General features: G+C 39.2%; 3 protein-coding genes across 14 annotated transcripts; 1 reads left to right on the forward strand and 2 right to left on the reverse strand.

Moving 5' to 3' along the window:
• The first annotated feature begins 176 nt into the window (after positions 1 to 176).
• anpepa (alanyl (membrane) aminopeptidase a) lies at positions 177 to 15,994 on the forward strand. Its single transcript, XM_021570565.2, has 21 exons — positions 177 to 1,255; positions 1,380 to 1,418; positions 2,366 to 2,508; positions 3,561 to 3,703; positions 4,022 to 4,148; positions 4,378 to 4,532; positions 4,668 to 4,781; positions 4,905 to 5,048; positions 5,190 to 5,255; positions 5,464 to 5,529; positions 5,676 to 5,824; positions 6,256 to 6,341; positions 11,229 to 11,362; positions 11,752 to 11,807; positions 13,531 to 13,678; positions 13,798 to 13,877; positions 13,960 to 14,070; positions 14,314 to 14,481; positions 14,575 to 14,715; positions 15,086 to 15,167; positions 15,380 to 15,994. Exons 1-21 carry the CDS (start codon positions 666 to 668, stop codon positions 15,539 to 15,541), a joined length of 2,904 nt encoding a protein of 967 aa, XP_021426240.2. The 5' UTR covers positions 177 to 665; the 3' UTR covers positions 15,542 to 15,994.
• Positions 15,995 to 16,036: 42 nt separating this feature from the next.
• Positions 16,037 to 18,501, reverse strand: arpin (actin related protein 2/3 complex inhibitor). Its single transcript, NM_001165128.1, is given in 6 exon segments — positions 16,037 to 16,684; positions 16,871 to 17,034; positions 17,154 to 17,360; positions 17,592 to 17,724; positions 17,929 to 18,004; positions 18,322 to 18,501. Coding segments are annotated over 6 exon segments (681 nt in total). The 5' UTR covers positions 18,414 to 18,501; the 3' UTR covers positions 16,037 to 16,675.
• Positions 18,502 to 19,631: 1,130 nt separating this feature from the next.
• fam169b (family with sequence similarity 169 member B) lies at positions 19,632 to 23,774 on the reverse strand. Of its 12 annotated transcripts, none has more exons than XR_002469415.2 (9): positions 23,533 to 23,772; positions 23,144 to 23,286; positions 22,770 to 22,938; positions 22,582 to 22,685; positions 22,069 to 22,243; positions 21,474 to 21,656; positions 20,571 to 20,712; positions 20,256 to 20,326; positions 19,632 to 19,890 (listed from the first exon to the last, which is right to left on the reverse strand). XR_002469415.2 is itself a non-coding variant. In XM_021570612.2 (9 exons), exons 1-8 carry the CDS (start codon positions 23,567 to 23,569, stop codon positions 20,294 to 20,296), a joined length of 978 nt encoding a protein of 325 aa, XP_021426287.1. In that variant the 5' UTR covers positions 23,570 to 23,774; the 3' UTR covers positions 19,632 to 19,940; positions 20,256 to 20,293. The 12 variants fall into 12 exon arrangements, 10 of the variants coding, with proteins under 10 accessions (XP_021426287.1, XP_021426318.1, XP_021426302.1 ...); XR_002469414.2 differs by having other exon boundaries at positions 19,632 to 19,940; XM_021570612.2 differs by having other exon boundaries at positions 19,632 to 19,940; positions 20,543 to 20,712; positions 23,144 to 23,250; positions 23,533 to 23,774.
• Positions 23,775 to 23,940: the final 166 nt, after the last annotated feature.

Below are 23,940 nucleotides of genomic sequence, written 5' to 3' on the forward strand. Positions count from 1 at the left end.
CTAAAATCCCTTCCCCCATAACTCACCCTCCTTGCGCAAACACATGCTCCTAATTGTCCCTGAATACATAGTAATCCAGTGCTGGTGGGACACAGACCTACCAGGACACTCCGACGTTGTTTGGAAGACTAGTAGGGAACTCTTGAGGACTTAGAGGGCTGCAGCTCTTGCTGCTGTCCCACACAGCTGGTTCTATCATTACTTAGAACCGTGAGGATCAACATGCTTCTTTTCTTGCTCTTAAATGCCATTTTTCTTTTGAGAGGAGCTTACACGTTATAAAGTATCACTTTTTGTACCCAGCACTTATTGAGAGGCTTGGGATGGTTGGGAGACAAAGCGGTCCCTTTTGAGGTTCACCTAACACAGGATTGGTGGTATGAGAGGATAACCAATGCCAGATGTGTGGGAGAACAATCTGACTGATTTCTTTTAAATGAACATCGACCTCCTTCAGTATTACTCTTTGCTTGCAATGGCAAGTTAATGCTTAATCTATGAGCAATAACTGGTTAGCACATGCCCATAGCCGTGTGCATGTTTATGGGAGGTCAGATGGAGACAGAGCCAATTAAAAGCAGCTCAGTTCTGTTTCAAGTTCAGTTCTGAGTTTCAAGCTTTACCAACACAACAGGAGGCGGGAGGCTCTTCCAGAAGGACTGGACATGGCCATAGGAATATATATCTCAAAGGTACTGGCCATAGCCACAGTGGTAATGACCGTCTCATCTATTGGAGGAATAATTACAATGATGATTGTGTATGAGACCGAAAGAATCAAGATAAATCCTACACCACCACCAACACCTAATGCTACTATTCTGTATCCAACTGGACCACCACCCAACCTGAGACTCCCTGGAAACCTCATTCCAGAGAGATATGAAATCGTCCTACAGCCTCGCCTCTACACCTTTATAAACAACGCTACCAACCAATCTCTCATCTTCACTGGAAACTCCACTGTGTATTTTAGATGTGTGGAGAAAACCAAAACGATCTTCCTTCACAGTAAACAGAATGTGACTGATGTAACAGTGAAAGATCTTGACAATAAAAAGACCATCAACGTTAAGAACACCATACTGTATAATAATGAAAGCAACTTCTTAGAGATTCGACTGGAAGGTGTTTTGGAGGAAGATGGGAACTACAGTCTCTTTACTGCATTTGAGGGAGAGCTCCTTGATGATCTGGCTGGTTTTTACATGAGTTCATACAAAAAAGAACCAGGCACAAAGGATGACACTAAAACGTAAGTGTTTCTTTGATAACTGCTGAAAAATGAAAAATATCAAATATTTGTTGTCAGACAAATATGAAAAGAATGCTGTGAGATGGAAAATAGATTTGACTCTTATATGAAAACCCATTTACAGGTTGGTCGGGAATGAAACTATTGTCGACCTTGACGAAAGGTAAGACTTGTACAAATCTGATTAATATATGTTTACATCAATTATATTACATAACTGTATTGATCGCCAACCGCCACCCTAACAGTGCTCTAGAGCTTTCAGTATGATAAAGGCATGATCGCATGGGAAATTTACAGGTAATAGTTGTCCAGCGATTCTGATTATGAGAGAAGCACACTTAACTCCTGAACCTGTAAAATGTCCAGACCTTTTGACCCACTGTGTCATTAGATCCAGACCTCTTTTGGCGAAGGCTGTTCTATGGTTACATCTAGGTGTCTATAGTATGAAAGATGATTCTGTTTCTGTCTCTTAAGTCCTGACAGGTTAGGTAAGGCAGTAGCTTACTCTTTTAATATGCAGTGCTTCCTCAATGTATTAATGGTTCTGAAACCACTTGGTCATTACACCTTGACACACATTAATATGTGATCATTACCATGCTGTAAATCAGTGACCTGCTAGTTTACAGATCACAGTGCTTGAACAGAGAGCGGACACAAAGTTTCTCATGATTTGTATTCTATTGTACTCTTGTTTCTCTAAAAAACATGGCTAGTCTGTAAACTAGCAGGTCACTGATTTACTGCATGGTAACGATCACATATTATTGTGTGTGAAGGTAAAAAGACCCCCTGAGAGAATGTTGCACATTTTTCCTCTGTTCACTTCAGCAACAGCTTTGCTTCTATTCCTTGAATAGATCAGGACAGTCATTTGACACAAATTGTTACTTCCTCATGGCTTTACAATTACAGTACTGTATCACGATAAATGTCATGTATCACAGTTCATACTGTAGACATTGGAAGCTTGTATACTTTAATAACTGAAAAGCTAATCGAATCCAAATGAACTAATAAGCAACTATTTTCTGTATTGTATTGCTGTTGTTCAATTCTAGTTGTAATATTTATCCTATTTTTCAACAAATACTTTCCACACAGATTCATTGCTACTAGCCAAATGCAGCCAACAGATGCCAGGAAAGTATTTCCTTGTTTCGATGAGCCAGCCATGAAGGCTGAATTTAAAGTCACTATCATCCATAGGTTTGGCACTCACGCACTAGCAAATGAGAAAGCCACAGGTGAGAAGCACATTTCATTCTATTGTCAGACAAGGCCAAAAGGTGTAGGCTATACTGTATATTCAATAATATAGACATACACTTATGACTTCTCAATAAATTAATAATTTTATATGCATGACTTTGTAAACTATAACAAGGTTTCCATCCAACCTTATGAACCTTTTAATGAAAAATCCCACGACAGGCCTGATGGAAACAGCACAGTTTTCTGTAAACTTTACAAATGTTGACAAAACTAAATACGTTAGACAAGATGGGATCTTTTTGTGTCGTTAAAATGTATTATGCGAGAAATAGTGGTGGACAGCTATTATCCGCAAATGTTGATATAATAACCATCATATCGAAGTAAACTTGGGAGTCATGCCTTGTGTGGTCCTCCCACTACGACTCCACAGTTTATTACGCTACAGATGAAATAACTTATGAACTTCACAGGGTGGTGAAAGTGCACAGTGATATTGATGCTCCTTTCTAATTCTGGTAACATATTGATCGACTACCATTTGACAAATAAAAACGTTTTGCTCTTATCCATAATAATCTCATCATGTAGACTAGCCTACCAGCACAGCCTACCCGCACTGTATCCGCGAGCTTTTGGCTCGAGCGCACGTTCCAGAGTTGGCACATTTGCTATTTAACACAACAGTTTTTGTGACAAATAACGCTATCGTTAGACTTTTTAAAATGCGTTGGAGACACACTGAACTTTAGATTTTTATTCGGCACATGAAAACTAAAGCGGAAAAGTACATTTTGTGTGTGCTATGTCATCACTGAGTGTCTTTTATCCGCAACAAGTCCATTTGGTGGAAACGCCACTGGTGGGAAAATGTGCGTTTTAGAATACTGATTGATATTCCCATGAAAATGTGTCACCTACTGTAGCTATAAATTCACAAATTATGAGGCTAATGCATGCATATACTGTTCCTATTCTTTTAGCTTACATTGAGTAAGCTATTTGCTGTAGATTGTGTCAAAGAAAAGCTATTTTCTTTCTTATTTTCACAGTAATGAATACGTATTTTTTTAATTACTTTTAGGTACAACCCTTGTGGATATCGATGGAGAGTACTGGGAAGTCACTCGCTTTCAAACGACTAAGAAAATGTCAACATACCTCTTAGCTTTCACAGTATCTGATTTTGATTCCATAGTTTCTAATCATGAAAGAGTTGACATTAAGGTATGTATAGTTGCTGAATCATAGCTGTAATAGTGTATTATATGATATCAACAAAATGACTTGTATTTTGTAACATAGGTATAACAAGGACCATGTGAAAAGGTTTGTATTTCAATGGCCATGTCAAAGAAAGTTGATACTGTAGTAAATGAAAAATGAATGGCAATTCCAGCTAGATTTCAGGCAAACCACCATACTATTTATATGTATTCAGTTTAGACTACACTGTTGATTTTCATGGTAGAGATGTGTTTACTCACCATATCATTGAAATGATACTAAAACTCACGTTTTTATTCTCTGTTTGGTTTGTTAAAGACATATGCTAGACCGGAGGCCATAAAAGCTGGACATGCAAAATATGCTGCAGATATCACTGGAAATATACTGGCGTTCTATGAGAGTAAAGAAGTATTTGGCATGATTTATCCTTTGAGCAAGCTAGGTATGTGCACTATTGCACCATAACAATCTAAAATAAGCACTATTCAACAATTCACTTTGATCAAATCCATCTAATCAATTGAATTCTTTACTCCATAAATTACCTGTCTAAAACATTGTAAGAAGAACACTGATCATTTTGTGAAATTCAATTAAATCATCAGCTGAAAGGTATTCAAACCGCATACAACTAATGCAATATAAAATAACCTCTTTCATATCTACTTTAGATCAGATTGCTCTACCAGACTTCAGTGCAGGTGCCATGGAGAATTGGGGCTTGGTAACATATCGTGAGACAGCTCTGCTATATGAGGAAGGAGTGTCTTCCACATCAAACAAAGAGTGGATTGCTACAGTTATTGCACATGAGCTTGCCCATCAGGTATGAAAACTCATAATTACTGTATGTCAAAATGTAGTAAAAGATGTATAATGTAAAGTTAACTACAATTCATTAAAACATGATATTGTAATGTAGTGGCATTTACTGTAACACCACTTATATATTTTTGTTCAGTGGTTTGGAAACCTGGTGACAATGAAATGGTGGAATGACCTGTGGCTGAATGAGGGATTTGCAACATATATATCCTATATGGGAGTGGATCACATTGAGCCAAAATGGAACATAGTATGTCCCCATCAACATTTAATAATATGACTTCCCATTCTCAGTATATTTGTTTTGCATCTATTGCATAAGATTGCAAATTGTGGTCACACTGAAGAGGTTTCAAATGTTTTGTTTTTCCAGAAAGATATGATTGTTCTAAATGACATCCAGACTGTGTTTCAAGTGGATTCGTTGGCCTCATCCCATCCTCTAAGCTCTAATGAGGACGATGTTCAAACTCCTAGTGACATCACTGAGCTTTTTGATTCCATCACCTACAGCAAGGTCTGGATGCGACCAAGCCCAATGGGGGAAGAGAGACAATATCAAAAAAATATTTGTTTAACATTGTACAGGAATGTTCTATATAGTGACGCAAGGAGTTCATGTACTCTATGAATATGAATATATCTTTCCACTCTTCAGGGGGCAGCTGTGCTGAGAATGCTTTCAGATTATCTGAAGGATAAGGTGTTTATGGATGGTCTAAAAGTAAGTCAAAATATGTCTCTGTCCATTAAAGGTGTAGAATGACTTATTGTCAGTGTGTGAAACATCTATGTGGTATATTTGTTTTTTGCAATTTTGCATATGGATGTATCAAAACTAATGGGAACCTTTTGTGGATCAATAATCAATTACATTTTTGTATCCAAATCTTAAGAGTGTGTGTAAATAATATTGCTTCAAATTGTTTCAGAAATACCTTCAGGCTTTCCAGTATAGTAATGCTGTACACAAGGACCTGTGGGAATATTTACAGAAGGTAAAAGATGATACAGTAGTTTTACCAGGCCTATTAACGCAAAACTCATATATATGTATTTCTGTGCTTTCAAGCACGTAAAAAGTATGGAATATTTTAGCGGTATGAATACATGGTCTAAAATGCTAATGACAAAAACTTTTTAGGCGGTGGACAACGACGGCAGCCACATTAAAGTTGCTGAAGTCATGGCAACTTGGACAATGCAAATGGGCTACCCAGTCATCACCATCAACACCACCACTGGGGACGTTTCTCAAGAACATTTCCTCCTAATTCAACCATCTGACTACAAGTAAGGCCAAGAAACACCACAGAGAGAGAAAACAAATGGAAGAGGTTTCCTGAACCAACGACCATCTCCTCCATGTAGAATTAGATGCTTATATAGCCCCCCAGTTTATGTTGCGTAACTTGAAAAATTGTATCTTAAATTCTATTTTTTTTTTAAATCAACATATGTCCAAACACCTGTCATAACTGTTTCTAATACATGCAAAATGACACTGCCTTAACATTCAGTTATGACATGTTTATGACAATATTATGACGCTGTTCTCATCTATATTTCAAATAAGATGTTACTATATTATTATCCTTTAAATTGGATTACATTGTAATGAGTTAGGCCTACATTGAAGCATTTTATTCACATATGTAAATATCAATGGCTGTAGGTCATAATAGTATGCCATTGATTTTTTATGAATTTATCTCTTTCATTAGTTATACATGGCATGTCCCAATCAAAGTGATGAAGGAAGGTTTAGCTCCCACAGCACTACCTACACAAGTACTGGCTGTTCCTAAAGGTAAGGAATATTACATTCAATTAACTTACGTACACTATGTATATTGTTTATGTGTGTCTTAGTATCACCTAATGAATAACCTTTTCCCCAGGGTAATTGAGAGATCTGATCGGATGAGCTATGTAATGTGCAGTAAATCTCCATTATTATAGATAGACTGAACATGGAAAATATCCTTCTGTATACCAGTGTTGTGGGTCTCGAGTCCGGTCTCGAGACCACATATATTGAGTGTCTCGGTCTTGTCTTGGTTTTTAACTCGGTCTTGACTCGGTCTCGAACAGTGGGGACTCGTTATTTCTTCCCGAGACCAGCAGAGTAGAAAACGCATAATTTTCAGCTCCCATTCAGTCAACGGATTAAAACGCTTCCACAGGTCAAATATCCACACTCCTGTCATGATACATTAATATCTTGTCGCCTATTGGAACCTGGTTGGTGGGACATCCCAAGGATTCTGTTATAACACGGACCGAATTTCTTTGCTGCGCTAATGCAGGTTGGCATTTGTTGGGATGACTCATGTACTGGAGGAAGGTCTGCAGGGTAGTCAATAGCTGGCACAGTCATACAATCTGATTTGAAACCTAACCACGCTGATAACATTATGCCTAACACTGATCTTGAATAAAGACCAAAAATCGCATTTTTGTTTTCATGAATTTTTAGTATACAAAGACAATTTTTACTTTGCCACTGACCAATCTAGTGGAAATCGTTTAGCTCTCTGCCTCCAGGACACGATTCATCCCAATAAACGTCACCTGCGCAGCTAGTAGGGAAGTATGGGATAACTATTAGTAAGGGCCAGTAGCGATTTTAGCATGTACAGTCGTGGCCAAAAGTTTTGAGAATGACACAAATATTAATTTTCACAAAGTTTGTTGCTTCAGTGTCTTTAGATATTTTTGTCAGATGTTACTATGGAATACTGAAGTATAATTTCAAGCATTTCATAAGTGTCAAAGGCTTTTATTGACAATTACATGAAGTTGATGCAAAGAGTCAATACTTGTAGTGTTGACCCTTCTTTTTCAAGATCTTTTCAATCCGCCCTGGCATGCTGTCAATTAACTTCTGGGCCACATCCTGACTGATGGCAGCCCATTCTTGCATAATCAATGCTGGGAGTTTGTCAGAATTTGTGGAGTTTTGTTTGTCCACCCGCCTCTTGAGGATTGACCACAAGTTCTCAATAGGATTAAGGTCTGGGGGGTTTCCTGGCCATGGACCCAAAATATCAATGTTTTGTTCCCCGAGCCACTTAGTTATCACTTTTGCCTTATGGCAAAGTGCTCCATCATGCTGGAAGAGGCATTGTTCGTTACCAAACTGTTCCTGGATGGTTGAGAGAAGTTGCTCTCGGAGGATGTGTTGGTACCATTCTTTATTCATGGCTGTGTTCTTAGGCAGAATTGTGAGTGAGCCCACTCCCTTGGCTGAGAAGCAACCCCACACATGAATGTTCTCAGGATGCTTTACTGTTGGCATGACACAGGACTGATGGTAGTGCTCACCTTGTCTTCTCTGGACAAGCTTTTTTCCGGATGCCTCAAACAATCGGAAAGGGGATTCATCAGAGAAAATGACTTTACCCCAGTCCTCAGCAGTCCCTGTACCTTTTGCAGAATATCAGACTGTGCCTGATGTTTTTCCTGGAGAGAAGTGGCTTCTTTACTGCCCTTCTTGACACCAGGCCATCCTCCAAAAGTATTCACCTCACTGTGTATGCAGATGCACTCACACCTGCCCGCTGCCATTACTGAACAAGCTCTGTACTGGTGATGCCCCGATCCTGCAGCTGAATCAACTTTAGGAGACGGTCCTGGCGCTTGCTGGACTTTCTTGGGCGCCCTGAAGCCTTCTTCACAACAATTGAACCCCTCCCCTTGAAGTTCTTGATGATCCGATAAATGGTTGATTTAGGTGCAATCGTACTGGCAGCAATATCCTTGCCTGTGAAGCCCTTTTTGTGCAAAGCAATGATGACGACACGTGTTTCCTTGCAGGTAACCATGGTTAACAGAGGAAGAACAATTTTTCCAAGCACCACCCTCCTTTTGAAGCTTCCAGTTTGTTATTCAAACTCAATCAGCATGACAGAGTGATCTCCAGCCTTATCCTCGTCAACACTCACACCTGTGTTAACGAGAAAATCACTGACATGATGTCAGCTGGTCCTTTTGTGGCAGAGCTGAAATGCAGTGGAAATGTTTTTGTGGGATTCAGTTCATTTGCATGGCGAAGAGGGACTTTGCAATTAATTGCAATTCATCTGATCACTCTTCATAACGTTCTGGAGTATATGCAAATTGCCATTTATACAAACTGAGGCAGCAGACTTTGTGAAAATTAATATTTGTGTCATTGTCAAAACATTTGGCCACGAATGTACATCTTGGTGGGGTAAAAAAAAAAAAAAAGTTGGATGCATGCCAGAAAAGCCACAACACTAAACAATACATTAATTGCACTATAATGGTGACAAACAGTGCCCACAGACTGACAAGGCCTACATAAAGCTGTCTCAACAGCAGTCCCAACATCTTACCACTGCTACACCTGGCTATCAGCAGAGCCTTGTCTGGCAGCGAAACAGTTAATTCAACCTCATTTACTGCCTTTAAAAAAACATAGCTGATATGGCTGACTTGCTTAAACAAATGTGGTTTCTAATGACAATTGAGCTGTACAAACTATGGCGCAAGGGGATGAGAAGCGGATAAGAGGGCAATTCGTATTTTAGATTAAGACATTAATGAGTGAGCTAGGACTGACGTAGTTAATATAACTATTTGTTTAGCACTTTTGAAATGTACAGAGACAGAATTCAGAACATGAGCCGTTCTTACAGTGTTCTCCCTGTACACCAAGTCAGAACCGTTGGATAAATAAAGGGGGTATATAAGCAGACAATGAAAGCTCTTACAATATTCGATGATTGCATTTCTCTAAACAGGTTATAGGCTACATGTGCACTACCAAGTCAGAACAGTAGGTGAAATTAAGAGCGGTATATAGACCAAATTATTAGGGTGAGGCACATGGGCTACTAACATCTTACTACACAGCATACACGTAGTATTGCTTTGTTAGTTACAGTATACATATCTCCCTGGCATATTACATAATTTATGTAGCAGCATACAATACATTTTTGGACTCATGTTGTTGTACTATGCTCACTTGAACAGGAAGGTGGTCTGGCAGTCCTTCATGGGCAAATTTTGTCATCAAATTCTGGCATTCTCTAGATTTATGGTGCTTTCAAAACAACTGGGAACTCTGAAAAAAACATGGTCAAATCATGATGACGTCATTGATCTTCGTAGCTCTAGAAAGAGGCCGGACTTACAATTCGGAGTTGGATGACTGTTCAAAATGTATTTTCCCTGTCGGAGCTCGTTTATTCCTGACTTCCCAGTTGTCTTGAACTCACTGAAGTCAAGTTTCCGCAGTTCCGAGTTAACAGTTGTTTTGAGCGTGGCACAAATCATGCTTAATTGACAGCATGGCCAATGTTGAATATTTACCATTTTAAACTTGGAAAAGAGACCCAGATTTGGGACCACACAGCCACTGTCACTGATTCCTTCCAAACCACTCATTGTTGAATTTGCGATTTCCAACTTGTTGTGTAATGTTTATGTGCAATGGCTGATGAGCACCGATACGTTTTATCTATAATTTCTCTTAATTATTTATCTTCATATGACAAGGATTGAAAGGATTTGCCAGTAGATTGTCGACTTGATTCATGATGATGACTGCTAGCTAAGATTTTGAAAGTATGATTTTGACATGATCAGTCCAATCAAAGGTACTGTAGACATAACGTGATTTGACATCATTTTATCTGTGTCCAATGACCTTGAGCCATCTTGGATGGGCACTTTTAATGTAACTCTATGGCAGCACCCAAGGGGCTTGAATTTTCTAGCTATACCCTTAGACTTGGTGGTGACGTAGTGTTCCAATGAGTGAAAGAACACTGAGCCAATCACGGCGCAATGCTCCATATTTTCTGCTGGCTTGCTCCACCATCACAGAAAGCACTGAGCTAGGCTGAAACACCTGCATTTTGGAGCTGCCTTACTCAAGAAAGCAAAAAATAAACCATGTTTGTATGCAGCTTAATTAACTCAATTATATATTTTTTACATTGTTTGCAAACTGATATGTGACACATATTAATGCCAAAATAACACGCAAAACAGGCAAGCCCCCTCAACAAAAAAAATAAAAATATATATTTTATATATACAGATATTTTTTTGTGCTAAAAATCTGGGTCTGATTGACAGGTCGCCACTGGTAAGGGCTGAATGAGGAAGTTGTTGCATATTTAGTATTTTTATCTATTATTTAGAGACCCGTTTGGGTTAGTGATCATTTGTAGAGTGGCTCTCTATTTTCCCTCTGCTTGCATTTTTTCACCATTCTGAATGTCAAAAAAATCCATATGTTCTTCTGAAATATGAACACAGAAACACTAGGAATTTTAATATGGAGGTGATTTGAAACAATTACAATAATGTCCTTAAATTGGACTCGCATTGATTTGGTCTCGGTCTTATCTCGGTCTCGGCCCCCTCGCCTCGGTCTTGACTCGGTCTCGGGCCCCACGCCTCGGTCTTGACTCGGTCTCGGGCCCCATGCCTCGGTCTTGACTCGGTCTCGGCCACCTTGCCTCGGTCTTGATTCGGTCTTCACCCCCTCGCCTCAGTCTTGAATTGGTCTCCCTTTAGGTGGCCTCAAACACAACACTGCTGTATACTGTATGATAACAGCAAACCCAACTACTTAAATGGTGCTAGTCAGTAGTTCTGTCAATAAAAACCTAATTGAGGCAAAATGTAACTTTCATGTTCTGTATTTGCTCAACAGAGCGGAAGTCAGCGTTCAAGTCTGATGATGGCAAGTGGGTGCTTGCCAACATAAACTGTATGGGATATTTCAGAGTCAACTACGATCCAGCAAATTGGGATAGACTGCTCTCTCAGCTGGAAACTAATATTCATGTAAGTCTTCCTCATTTGTGTGGAACAGTATTGTTCATACAGTCCTAGTCAGACACAAAACAGCACATTATTGCAGGTGTTGAGAAGGCTGCACTTGTGTACAATCATGAACTGTCCTTGACAGAATAAACAATGTAGCATTTTCTAAGGAGACTAGGTGATATTTTGTTATGGTAAGAAATATTTGGAGAGAATGTGCTGGACAAGGTTTTTGTATGTACATTCTTGTGAGTACATTGAAGAATGCCGGACACCTGGCATGCATCAGCTATTTGAAACCCCTTGTCACAGACCATGGAGCATGACCCTTTATACGTCAAATAACATAATATGCTAGCTCCCTTGTGTAGTTTACTTTAATAATTAGAATTGATTTGATTTATTCACAGGAAATTCCACTCATCAACCGGGGACAGCTTATTGATGATGCATTCAACCTGGCAAGGTAATCTCATCCAAGACTGATAAGTTAATGGTTTTCCTTCAAAATGTATATTCTGGTACACATGTCTTACACATTATAGGGATTGCATTTTCATGGTTTGAAATCTTATGGAAATCCTGCTTTCATGATGCAATTAATATCCTCTTTTGACTGCTAAGGTCTTCTTACAGTTGAAGTCAGAAGCTTTTCACAATTCCTGACATTTAATCCTCGTAAAAATTCCCTGTCTTAGGTCAGTTAGGATCACCACTTTATTTTAAGAATGTGAAATGTCAGAATAATAGTAGAGAGAATGATTTATTTCAGCTTTTATTTCTTTCATCACATTCCCAGTGGGTCAGAAGTTTATATACACTCAATTATCCTTCCACAAGCTTTTCACAATAAGTTGGGTGAATTTTGGCCCATTCCTCCTGACAGAGCTGGTTTAACTGAGTCAGATTTGTAGGCATCCTTGCTCGCACACACTTTTTCAGTTCTGCCCACACATTTTCTATGGGATTTAGGTCAAGGCTTTGTGATGGCCACTCCAATACCTTGACTTTGTTGTCCTTAAGCCATTTTGCCACAACTTTGGAAGTATGCTTGGGGTCATTGTCCATTTGGAAGACCCATTTGCGACCAAGCTTTAACTTCCTGACTGATGTCTTGAGATTTTGCTACAATATATCCACATAATTTTCCTCCCTCCTCATGATGCCATCTATTTTGTGAAGTGCACCAGTCCCTCCTGCAGCAAAGCACCCCCACAACATGATGCGTGCTTCACGGTTGGGATGGTGTTCTTCGGCTTGCAAGCCTTCCTCTTTATCCTCCAAACATAATGATGGTCATTATGGCCAAACCGTTCTACTTTTGTTTCATCAGACCAGAGGACATTTCTCCAAAAAGTACTATCTTTGTCCCCATGTGCAGTTGCAAACCGTAGTCTGTCGTTTTTATGGTGGTTTTTGAGCAGTGGCTTCTTCCTTGCTGAGCGGCCTTTCAGGTTATGTCGATATCGGACTCGATTTACTGTGGATAAAGATACTTTTGTACCTGGTTCCTCCAGCATCTTCACAAGGTCCTTTGCTGTTGTTGTGGGATTGATTTGCACTTTTCGCACCAAAGTACGTTCATCTCTAGGAGACAGAATGCGTCTCCTTCCTGAGCGGTATGACGGCTGCGTGGTCCCATGGTGTTTATACTTGCGTACTATTGTTTGTACAGATGAACGTGGTACCTTCAGGCGTTTGGAAATTTCTCCCAAGGATGAACCAGACTTGTGGAGGTCTACAATTTTTTGGGATGATTTCTTTTGATTTTCCCATAATGTCAAGCAAAGAGGCACTGACTTTGAAGGTAGGCCTTGAAATTCATCCCCAGGTGCACCTCCAGTTGACTCAAATGATGTTAATTAGCCTGTCAGAAGTTTCTAAAGCCATAACATCATTTTCTGGAATTTTCCAAGCTGTTTAAAGGCACAGTCAACTTAGTGTATGTAAACTTCTGACCCACTGGAATTGTGATACAGTGAATTATAAGTGAAATAATCTGTCTGTTAACAATTTTTGGAAAATTACTTGTGTTGTGCACAAAGTAGATGTCCTAACCGACTTGCCAAAACTATAGTTTGTCAACAAAAAATGTGTGGAGTGGTTGAAAAATGAGTTTTAATGACTCCAACCTAAGTGTATGTAAACTTCCGACTTCAACTGTAATGATATATTAAATGTTTATCTAGGGCCAAACATATCAATGTGACACTGGCTCTGAGAACTACCAAGTACCTCCGGAATGACACAGAGTACATACCATGGGAATCAGCACTGAGAAACCTGGACTATTTCATTCTCATGTTTGATCGCTCTGAGGTCTTTGGCCCAATGCAGGTCAGTACTCAAATACAGATACTGTACATTAAAGCGCCCTATTATCATAGGAAACTGTATTACTACACAGTTGAGTGACAAATATGAGTGTAATAGTATTTTTCCTATGCTATTCCCAGGCATACATGCGAAAGCAAGTTGGTGGCCTTTATCAACATTTTGAAAATTTCACCACAGTCCCCGAGGATCCTTCTGAACAGTGAGATTTTTTTCTTCTCCCATAATCATCTGATATTTCCTCTCTGTAAGTATGTTATTAACATGTTATTATTTGTTCGCAGGTACAACCAGATTAACGCCATCTCAGTCGCATGCAGCAATGACATTGAAGACTGCCAAGAAATGGCAAAAAAGCTCTTTGACAACTGGATGACAAACAAAACCAGCAATCCGTAAGGAATTGAGTTTCATCAAACCAACATAGCCAGATGCACTTAGCTCTGTATTCCACAGTTGAATGGGCTAGTAATATCATTCATAAAACATAACACATTTATAACCTGTAATATGCGTGATATTGATTCAATAACAGAATACCAGAATGTTATATGCTGTTTTTGATATATTGAGTGTATTGATCCTTTTAACTTTAATGAACAGATATTGTTTCTCTACGGTTATCCCCTCTGTCACAGCATACAACCCAACCTGAAGGCCACCATCTACTGCCAAGCTATAGCTGCTGGGGGAGAGAAGGAATGGGAATTTGCTTGGGGCAAGTTCCAGAATGCCACCACAGCATCAGAGAAAGACAAATTAAGATTTGCCCTCTCATGCACCAGGAAGATCTGGCTCCTGAACAGGTTAGATTGTTTCCCTCTGTACCACCATCTTCTGGGACATTAACTTTAGTTACTGTGCAACCATTTAACAGATATTTCCTTCTTATCTTGCAGATACCTTGAGTACACTTTGAACCCTGACAAGATAAGAAAAATGGATGCCATTTCTACCATCAACTACATAGCCAGGAATGTGGCAGGGCAAGCAATAGCCTGGAATTTTGTCCGCGCCCACTGGAACTACATCAGCTTGGAGTATGTTTGTTTCTGTTAAGTACTGTACATAGGGTTAATGTTATGACAAACAAGCCAGAGAACCAAGTTCCTTTCCAACTGAAATAATGGACCCATGATCTACTAGCAATTATATAGCTTATGTTTTTTGTATGGTGTCTCATAAAAATCACCTAAATAAACCTCAAGCAATATACCAATAAGGAAGGCGTAGACCGATCAACCATGTCTGGTACTAAGGTCTCCTTGGGCAATCAGAGGAAATCACCTCAGCTACAATTTATCATCCATTTGTTTGGAGTTGCCAGGCAGTTATCTAATTTGGCTTTTATCAAACTGCTTGCTGAGCAAACATGCTCATCTCACCTCTGCCCTCCGCCCTCTTCCTCAGGTACGGAGGAGGTATCATGTCATTTGGCCGCCTGATTGAGGGAGTGACGCAGAGATTTTCCACGGACTTTGAGCTCCAAGAGGTGAGCTTCTCCCTATTGGTAACAGGCAGGCCTACAACAATATCTGAGTCACAAACCTCTCCTCCTTTGCCTCGATGACTAAATAGAATGTTCAGTTGTAATTTCTGGGGATGAGAGACTAGGTTCAGCTGGTGGGAGTTGAATTTTGAGTAATCGCTCTAATTACTGGTTTCCGCCCTAATTCTAACTTTTTCCTGATTGTTATTGTGCAGCTGAGGCAGTTCCAGAGCGACTATAATGAAGAGGAATTGGGTTCTGCGAGCAGGGCCCTAGAGCAAGCCATTGAGAGAACCCAGGCCAACATTAAATGGGTGAAGGAAAACAAGCAGACTGTTCTGGAGTGGTTTAGAAAAGAATCAAGTGAGAGCAGCTGAACTGAGCTGATGGGATGAAAAACAGATTTTATTTCATTCTAATTACATACGAAAACAGGTTCCATATAATCAACATGCAATATTATTCTAAAATAAATATGTATATTTCAATGTTTGAAAGGAATTACGTCACTTTTAATTCAACAGGAAATTCTGTTTTATTTCAACAACAAATCCACCATGTATTTTTGAGACTTTCCAATATTGTTTACACTGACAAAGTCAAATCCAGAGAAAGTACTTTCTCAGGTTCATTGACAACTACAATTATTCTGTTAAGACTATCAAACAACACGCAACTATAGCAATAATATGTCTTTATGTATTTGTAAAAGTATTATGTACCAAAGTATTGCATATTGCCATTTTCCTTTTTTAAATCAATGTAAATGTTTGGGCTATCATGTTTGGAGGCGTGAGGAATATTCAACAATAAATATGTACATAATTGTATCTAAGTGCATTATTTGTTAGTAAAGGGCTCAGAAAAATTGAGACATTAAGTTTATTTGTTACATGTACACAAGTACTGTATTCATTAATGCTGGTAACCCAAACAGTTTTGAATCTTTTTTTTTTGAGAATGCATGATTTAATTTAGCCTACATCTATTTGGCAACTTCATACATTTGCACACACTAATAATCTGATTAGCAGACAATGGCTACTCTACTAATAAAAGTTATAACTCTGCCCTTGCATGACCACTCTTACCCAATTGATGGTTTACATTTTGGATGACACACATGATTAGAACAACCCCATCAGATAAATTGACATGTGCTTTATTACAAGGTTAACATGTGCAGTACATATCATTTGTACCCTTCTACAAACAAGGATACATTTTCAATAGAGAGAAAGTAGAGAAGAAAAGCATGTATGACGTTTACCAAAGACAGGTTCAAAGCAATACATGTACACCCCTATACCGAAGATACACTGCAATAGCCAGATTTGTCAACTTCTTGTAGAGAACTCTATATTACAAAAGGAGTGCTGAATAAAAAATGAAACGACCCTCTTCCTCTTTAGTGTGCATATGCTGCACAAGCAATGTTAAGCGGGTGGAACCGTAGAGTACAAACCATCACAGGAATAAGGAGGTTTTACTGTGCAATTCCATTCATCTCCTCATTCATCCTAAAAATAGAAACACAGTGATAGGGGTTTCAAAATTGAAATGTGGTGTCATAAAAGATATACAGTACAGAGAAAATGCTATAATGTATGTAGATCATTTAATTAGACTGTAGATCATTTTTGACATGTTCTTCAAAAATTAGCAAGGGGAAAAAAATCGTGCCTCAAATCTCCCACTCCTCTTACCCATTCCTCCTCATCTGCTCCCTCGCCATGGCCTTCAGACTTCGTTGCACTGCTGGCATCGGATTTGTTGGACATTATTTTGTCTGTCCACGATGCTCCTGCTTCTTTGTCTCCGGCAAAATTGCATTTGGTCACTGTGCCTCCATCGACTTTGGCCAAGGAAACTGAAAGAGCAGACCAAAACTAAGTACATAATGCTCATCCTGTCTAGAGCTACAATCAAACTGGGAGTGGAACTTCGGTTTAGGCAAATTATCAAGGGATTGCTGAACATCAAACTTACAAATAAATGGGCCATCGCCTTTGGTTTTCAGTCGAATGTCCTGGCCTGTTTCTAGTTCAGTCTTGCTCATCTCTCCCTCTGGGTACCAGAAAGCATAGGTCCCACTTAGACAGTGTTTCCCTGTCACTTTAACCAGATCCTCCTTGGTCACTAGGTTTTCCAGCTGGACCTCAGTGAGGCAATCAGTCTCTCCTTTAGCCTCCACCTCTGCACAGTAGAAACAAACAAACACACCAGTTCAGATAGCATCACTAGAGTTGTTTTTACAAAGAATATAGTATGGTGGTAAATTAATGTTTTTACATAATTTTGAGAGTCCTTGAACAAGCTTTGACGAGTAAATGTAAGGTGTTACCAATAAGGTATCGTCTGTGAATCATCTGACCTTAGACTGTAGGCCTATTCACAATATTGTACGAAGTGGATAAGAATACTCACTGAATGATGACATGAGATAACCAGTGTTGACCTTTTTGGTATCACTGAAGTTTGGTTCAATTTCCATTCCTTTAGCATCAAATTTCCTTTGGTGGATTCGACTAGGTTTGATGTATAGGACATAGAAACGGTCCTGCCAATACAGCACAACATGTGGCAATCTAGATTGTTTAAATTAGGAGTCCTAGAAAACCAAGTAGGCCTAGTTCCTCATGTGGTCATCACTGATATGATATAATATAAATAAAATAAATACAATATAAATAAAATAGCCTAATAACAATCAAATAGCCTAATCATATTTTATTAAAGAGGTTATTCTATGATGTCAGTTTACCTTCTGATTGTTGACGTCAGTGATAACATGGCGTGAGACATCAACCAACTTTCCCTCTAATATGACACCCAGACCACTGTGGGAGAAAAGGATTGTAGGCTCCAGTATACCATTTTTCAGGACTGTAGTTTAGCCTATATGCACGAGTTCTTCATTCTCTCTCTAGCTCTCTCTCTCTCTCACACACACACACACACACACACACACACACACACACACACACACACACACACACACACACACACACACACACACCTACTGCGTTTAATAAAACATTAGGCATATTTAAGTATTATATTGTAACTCTATGCAGTATTATAGTTTATCTTTATGCAGAATTACAGATTCTCTGCAGGCAGCGTAATAGCTTTGATCTGCAACACGGCATCATACCTCTGATATGAGGAGGGGGCCCACGCGTGCTCAATCTTTTCATTATGAACAGGTTTATTCTGCAAGGACGTATTGTTATAAATTCGGCTCATTTTTTACTCTAGAGAAAGCAACAACCACACCGTTTTGATACTCGAAAAACCGAAGCAAAACTATCCCGTGACTTCCTGATTCTACGTCAAATGAGGAAAAAGTGTCGTTGTGCTCGTTTTGAAAGTCGGTGTGTCCCGAAATTATGTAAACGGCATACCACTGGAATTGACGACCAACAGCACGAAGTAAAACAGGTGAGTAAAACATCAATCAGATCAGAAAAAACAGGAGTATAAATGTTTGATACTGAAATTAAATTATACTGTTTGGTATTGGAACATTGGCTCTGATTCCAATACGCTGACCCATAACAGTCTACAATGATGTGAATGGGCAGGAGAGGAGGCTGGTTGGATGAGCTATAGGAGGAAGGGCTTATTGTAATGGCTGGAATGGAATTAATGGAACGGAGTCAAACGTGGTTTCCATATGTTTGATACCTTTCCATTTACAATGAGTCTGTCCTCCCATAGCTCATATGATGGGCAGCAGCCTACTACCTCTCCTAGGTACAGGACTCTTCACCACTAATGCTTTCTTACGCAGTAGGTATAGAGTTGTTCTGCTAAGCATTCTGCATGTGCCCCCTGTGTATTTTTCTTTATTTCTCATGTATCCTATTTTTGAAAATGTTTACCTGTGTGTGTATTAATGTTGCCCTGCCAAACCCCATACGTTTAAAGTAACTGCCCAGTGTTTCCAGATTTCTAATAAATATGACTTATAAATACAATATGAGTGAAATAGTTTTTCTTCCAAAAACATATTTATTAAGTATGTTAAAAAACAGATTTTCTGTGTTGGAACCCCAGCAACAGAATGGGGTGGGGGCGTATACAAGTCATTAAAAATATGAATGCAAGTAGTCCGCTGATTGGCTAGCTCACTCTCCTCTAGGCCGCTGATTTGCCAGCTCATCCTCCCTCCTCAGGGAGATGACATAATTTTCTATGAGGAAATAGTAAGCATTTTTTAAATGGTCTGTTTGAGATCCAAGTTTGAGGTGGGGGTTTTAAAGTGGTTTTCCTCCAGTTTATGCTTTGGCCACCAATACGAGTATAGGACGAGTCAACAACATTATTTGGATAGTAGTTAACATGAACTTTTAAAAGTGACATTTTCACTGGGCAGTTACTTTAACACCCAATTATAGTCTAAGATGGAAGGAGAGAATGATTACAAAGCAGTAAACACATTGCAACAGACACCCATGTAACCACAGTGATGATGTTATCACTTTATTAAGCAGAATATGAAACTGATATGTAATTATTTGCAGTTTAGGTCCCAAAATTTTAAACATTTTGAACATCCATTATTTCTAGCCTTAAGTCAGCACCTTATAGTTGCTCAAAATAACAACTGACACAAATGCCCTTCTATGTCCTGCTACAAATGTCTTCTGAGGACCATGATCCATCTGTGGTCTGAGGTTTAATTTCAGCCTCGTCTGCCGGTAGCTTCTCTCTTTTACTTCTGTTTGTCATCACAGCCAAACCATCAGAAAACCAATAATCAAGAGACATCTTGAGGGAAGGGTTAGGCAAGAGGCAGATAGTACAGTTATAAATATACAATATCCTCAGACAATGTGAATAGGCTAAATCAGATGTAATCAAATATATTACACATTGATTTCCCTAACCCATGGATACGTTAGCTTATTTTCCTCCTACATATTATAAATGGTCTTAGTTACAATATCCAGTGGTTGCTAAATTTGTTGTGATGGATTCTAAAAGTCACTTGAGGTTGAGACCAAAGCTAAAACAAGGTCATAAACAGTCCCTCCTAACTACTACTCTGTAACCATAATGAAATAGAAAATAAAATGACCTCACCTGATGATATGATTATTTATAGTTTCTCTTCTCCTTGTTCAATGTTGTTGGACATTGCTCCTCACTTGAGCCTACAAAGACAATCCCACTTTACAAAGATGTACTCACATTTAAAATGTATGAAAATAGCATTAAAATAAAACAGCTCTAAAATCCTGACATCGTATAATCAAACATGAACCCTATTTACAAGTGAAGTGCTTTCAAAATGTGCTTTCTTGTCTTACAATTCACAGACCATGTTATGATGTTTACAGTGATATGTCTGTCTCTCATTATCACACAACCTTTGCATTGGTACACCCTGATCCAAACCTAGGGAGGGCCTCACTGTTTGTGCTTCGGTTGAGCTGTATGTTGAGCCATATGTTCCGTCTCTGGCCCCAGCCCCCAGGAGCTTCCACCTCATAGAGCCGGTCCCTTTGGTCCTGGTGCATCTGCAGATACTTGCTGCACACTGGAGAGAGAGGTGGAGACATACCATGTACATTTCAGTAAATGACTGGAGGGGATGTTGGAGATCTACAATGGATGGTCACTGGAATTGAGACTTGACTTAAATGGGGCAACTTTGATGTTGTCCTGAATTGTCCATAAGGCATAATTACTTTAGTAACAATCCTTTGTTTCCCTGTAAATTGTGCTCATAAACATGACGTTATAATGTTTAAAAGGTACATTTCTTGAACATTCCTGCTGAAAATGTCTAATTTTAAAAACCTCATTACCTTATTAACGTTTTGGAGTCCAGACATACAGTATAGTATGGGTATCGCGGTTACATTTTATCTGAAAGTGTTGCCCAATTATTTTTTAAGAAGACAAGGTGACTAGCATTATTTCAAATGTAGTGTCATCTAAAAGTGTTGGTCTATGACTAAATATTAGGTTACATACATTATGATTCAGTAAATCATATCCTGAAAGATAAAGTACAGCTAGTGTGAAGCCCTACCCTATCCCGCCCTACCCTATCCCACCCCACCCTCTCCTGGCTCATAGATCTCTGACTAGGTAAACAGTCCTTCATAACACACCATAAATTGTTGTGCGTCCAAACAAGTGATAGCGTCTGCCATCTCCAAATTGACTGGAAGCACCTCATATTATCTGACTTTGTCCTTATATAAATACAGCAATCTTTACATGGATGACTACAACAGTTACAATCAGCATTGACGTAATTAACCTTTGAATTTCTAATACTGACTGACCCACCTTTAATCATGCTTGGGGATATGGGACAGCTGATTCCGATCACTTCCTCGTTGGGGAGGGATTTACAGAAGTCTGCCAGGATCTGCAGTGCCAGACCACTCCTCCTGCACTGAGTCCTCACAAACACAGTGTCAAGGACAGAAAGCTGATAGCTTCGACGAGTGAATCCATCACACAGACTTCCTGAAAGAGCCAATAATACATGATGTTGCTTTGACCAAATGATCAAAAACATATGCAACCCCCAAAAGAAAATAAATTCCTCCCTGCACTGTTTAGCTTTTATAAATTATTTACTTGAAAACAGGAATGGGATGATTGAATGTGACACTCCTTTAATTCTGACTCACCCAAATTCAACATGTACACATACAAATACAGAGCCTATTGTCTAAACCGAGCGCATACATATTTTTTTTATATTTGGGGGGGGGGGGGGGGGGGGGGGTTGATTTTCTGCCTGTGCAGCCTTACTATTTTGTTGCATTGCCCTGTGTTGACCTAGCAACCCTCCCTGTTCTAAATACAAATTGAGTGCAGATGAGAATATTTTTTGTCAACTGGCAGAAAATAAGAAACTAACACAATGCCTTACCTTTCTTTTTGATGGTGTAGAATCCAACTGCCTCCCCATTATGCCATAGAATTTTGCCAAATTCCCTCATTGGGTGAGGTGAGAAGTAAATCTCTTCCCCTGAAGGCCTCTCCAAAACTCCAAAAATGATTTGACTAAGCAGGAAAAGTATCACTCTCTCCATAACAGACTGCACCTGTGAATGACCTACACATCTAAGCCTTATCCTAAATACATTGACAAAAACCACATTCACTGGTTTAAAACCTAATTGGATGTATTTGTGGGACTAGTAAATTAAATCGAATTATATCAAAAGGTATGGAGGGGCCTTTGCATGTTATTACATGTAATAATACACCCTTTAGATGTAATAACCATGTAAAAAAAAAAAAATAGTGCATATTTAATTTATGTGTGCCTACTCCCTCTCAAAATGAAGGTAATGGGAAGTCATGGCCTAGGCCTATATTTAGAGGGATGCCCTTTACTCTCTTACCATGGAGGACACAAGTGCAAATGTAAATAACGTACCATCACAAGACCAGATCTGGATTTGGTGGATGTCTTCAAAACATCATTTAAAGACCACCACTTTCCATGCAGGTTCAGGGCCACCACTGTGAAAACATAACATTCTATATAACATTATACGGTAGCCTATATAACATCAACCAAACACAGCAGATCTGAAAGGCAACCTTTCTCTGTAGGGTATCAACCTTGAGTTCCATCTGCAGGCATGTGCAGAGTCAGCAGAGTGCAAGGTGGATCGTCATCACCGAACAGCTGGAGTCTGCCCACGTTGTCATGTGTCACCTCCACCTGGTGAAGGGGTTCAGTTTGGCAGGTGACAGATCTGTCACCAACATTGGATGTTTTTGTAAGACCCTTACAAAAAAGATTGCAGTTTAAAAAGTGCAGTCCACTGTTATTTTGGATGCAGTATTTGCAGTGTACTGCAGTTATACTGCACTCTGACTGTAATCTTTAAAAATATATATTATTATGGGGAGATGCTCATCTGTAGCCTACAAAAGCATTATGTTTTATTTGGAGTGAGTGTAACCAGAAACTCGTCATTAAAAAAACATGCCTTTGAGCCATTTGAGGGTAGAAACCAACGCTCTCCTTCATAGGTGTTTGACGCCAGGGAGGTCAATATGTTTTCAGAGGTTGAACTCAGTGCCCTGTAATCTAGATCTGGGAGGTCAATGGGATATATTTCCTTGATTTCCCCTTGGGCAAAAGTAAAACATAACATTAAACTTGAATTCTAGCAAGGTCTAAACGTAACTTGAAACATTGTCTAGCGTCTATGACTGCTTGCAAATGAACTCTGAACTTTACAAGACGAGTGGAATACGACCGTGTAACGTGTTTGACTGTCAGCAACATCTTAAGAGTATAAAAAACGTATAATAAATCGTCTACTAAACATTCTATCCATTTGTGCCACATAATGGTCTTACGTTACTCTTTTACCTGTCTTTTGTGTTTGCGAGGTTCGATTGGATTCCATCTTGAAAATTCTGTCAACTGGACGACGACGAATGTTATATAACACTACCACCTTGTGGCGACAGGGAAAACTTACATCAAAACATTGTTTTTTAGAGGCACTTCAAGTTAGTCATAGGAAGCTGCATCGCTGGAGTGACTTGAGAGAAGTGTGAGAGAAGTGTAGGGGTGGGGAGCAATGGGTTTAAGAAATGGGAGGATCAAGAGCAATTCCAATTGGCAAACCGGAAGGAGGGGAGAAGATGGCGGAAGTGGATGCTGAGTTCGAATCAAGCACCACGTTGAACAGAGTTGGTGAAGACGAATGTTTTGAATGGACAACAGTAGTATCGAAAACTGGAACAAAAAGGAAAGTGTCTAACATTGGAGTGG

Source organism: Oncorhynchus mykiss, chromosome 2 (assembly GCF_013265735.2).
Source record: "Oncorhynchus mykiss isolate Arlee chromosome 2, USDA_OmykA_1.1, whole genome shotgun sequence".
Taxonomy (NCBI): Eukaryota; Metazoa; Chordata; class Actinopteri; order Salmoniformes; family Salmonidae; genus Oncorhynchus; species Oncorhynchus mykiss.

Bases quoted from the DNA above. Each gene is read 5' to 3' on its own strand.
- fam169b (XM_021570583.2), bottom strand. From the start codon at position 23,569: ATGGAATCCAATCGAACCTCGCAAACACAAAAGACAG. The intron at 21,657-22,068 runs GTAAGGCATTGT...TGGCTCTTTCAG, and splicing joins CTACACCATCAAAAAGAAAG to GAAGTCTGTGTGATGGATTC. The intron at 20,713-21,473 runs GTGGGTCAGTCA...CTCTCTCTCCAG, and splicing joins ATCCCCAAGCATGATTAAAG to TGTGCAGCAAGTATCTGCAG.
- anpepa (XM_021570565.2), top strand. From the start codon at position 666: ATGGCCATAGGAATATATATCTCAAAGGTACTGGCCATAGCCACAGTG. The intron at 4,533-4,667 runs GTATGAAAACTC...ATTTTTGTTCAG, and splicing joins CACATGAGCTTGCCCATCAG to TGGTTTGGAAACCTGGTGAC. The intron at 5,049-5,189 runs GTCTGGATGCGA...TCCACTCTTCAG, and splicing joins ATTCCATCACCTACAGCAAG to GGGGCAGCTGTGCTGAGAAT.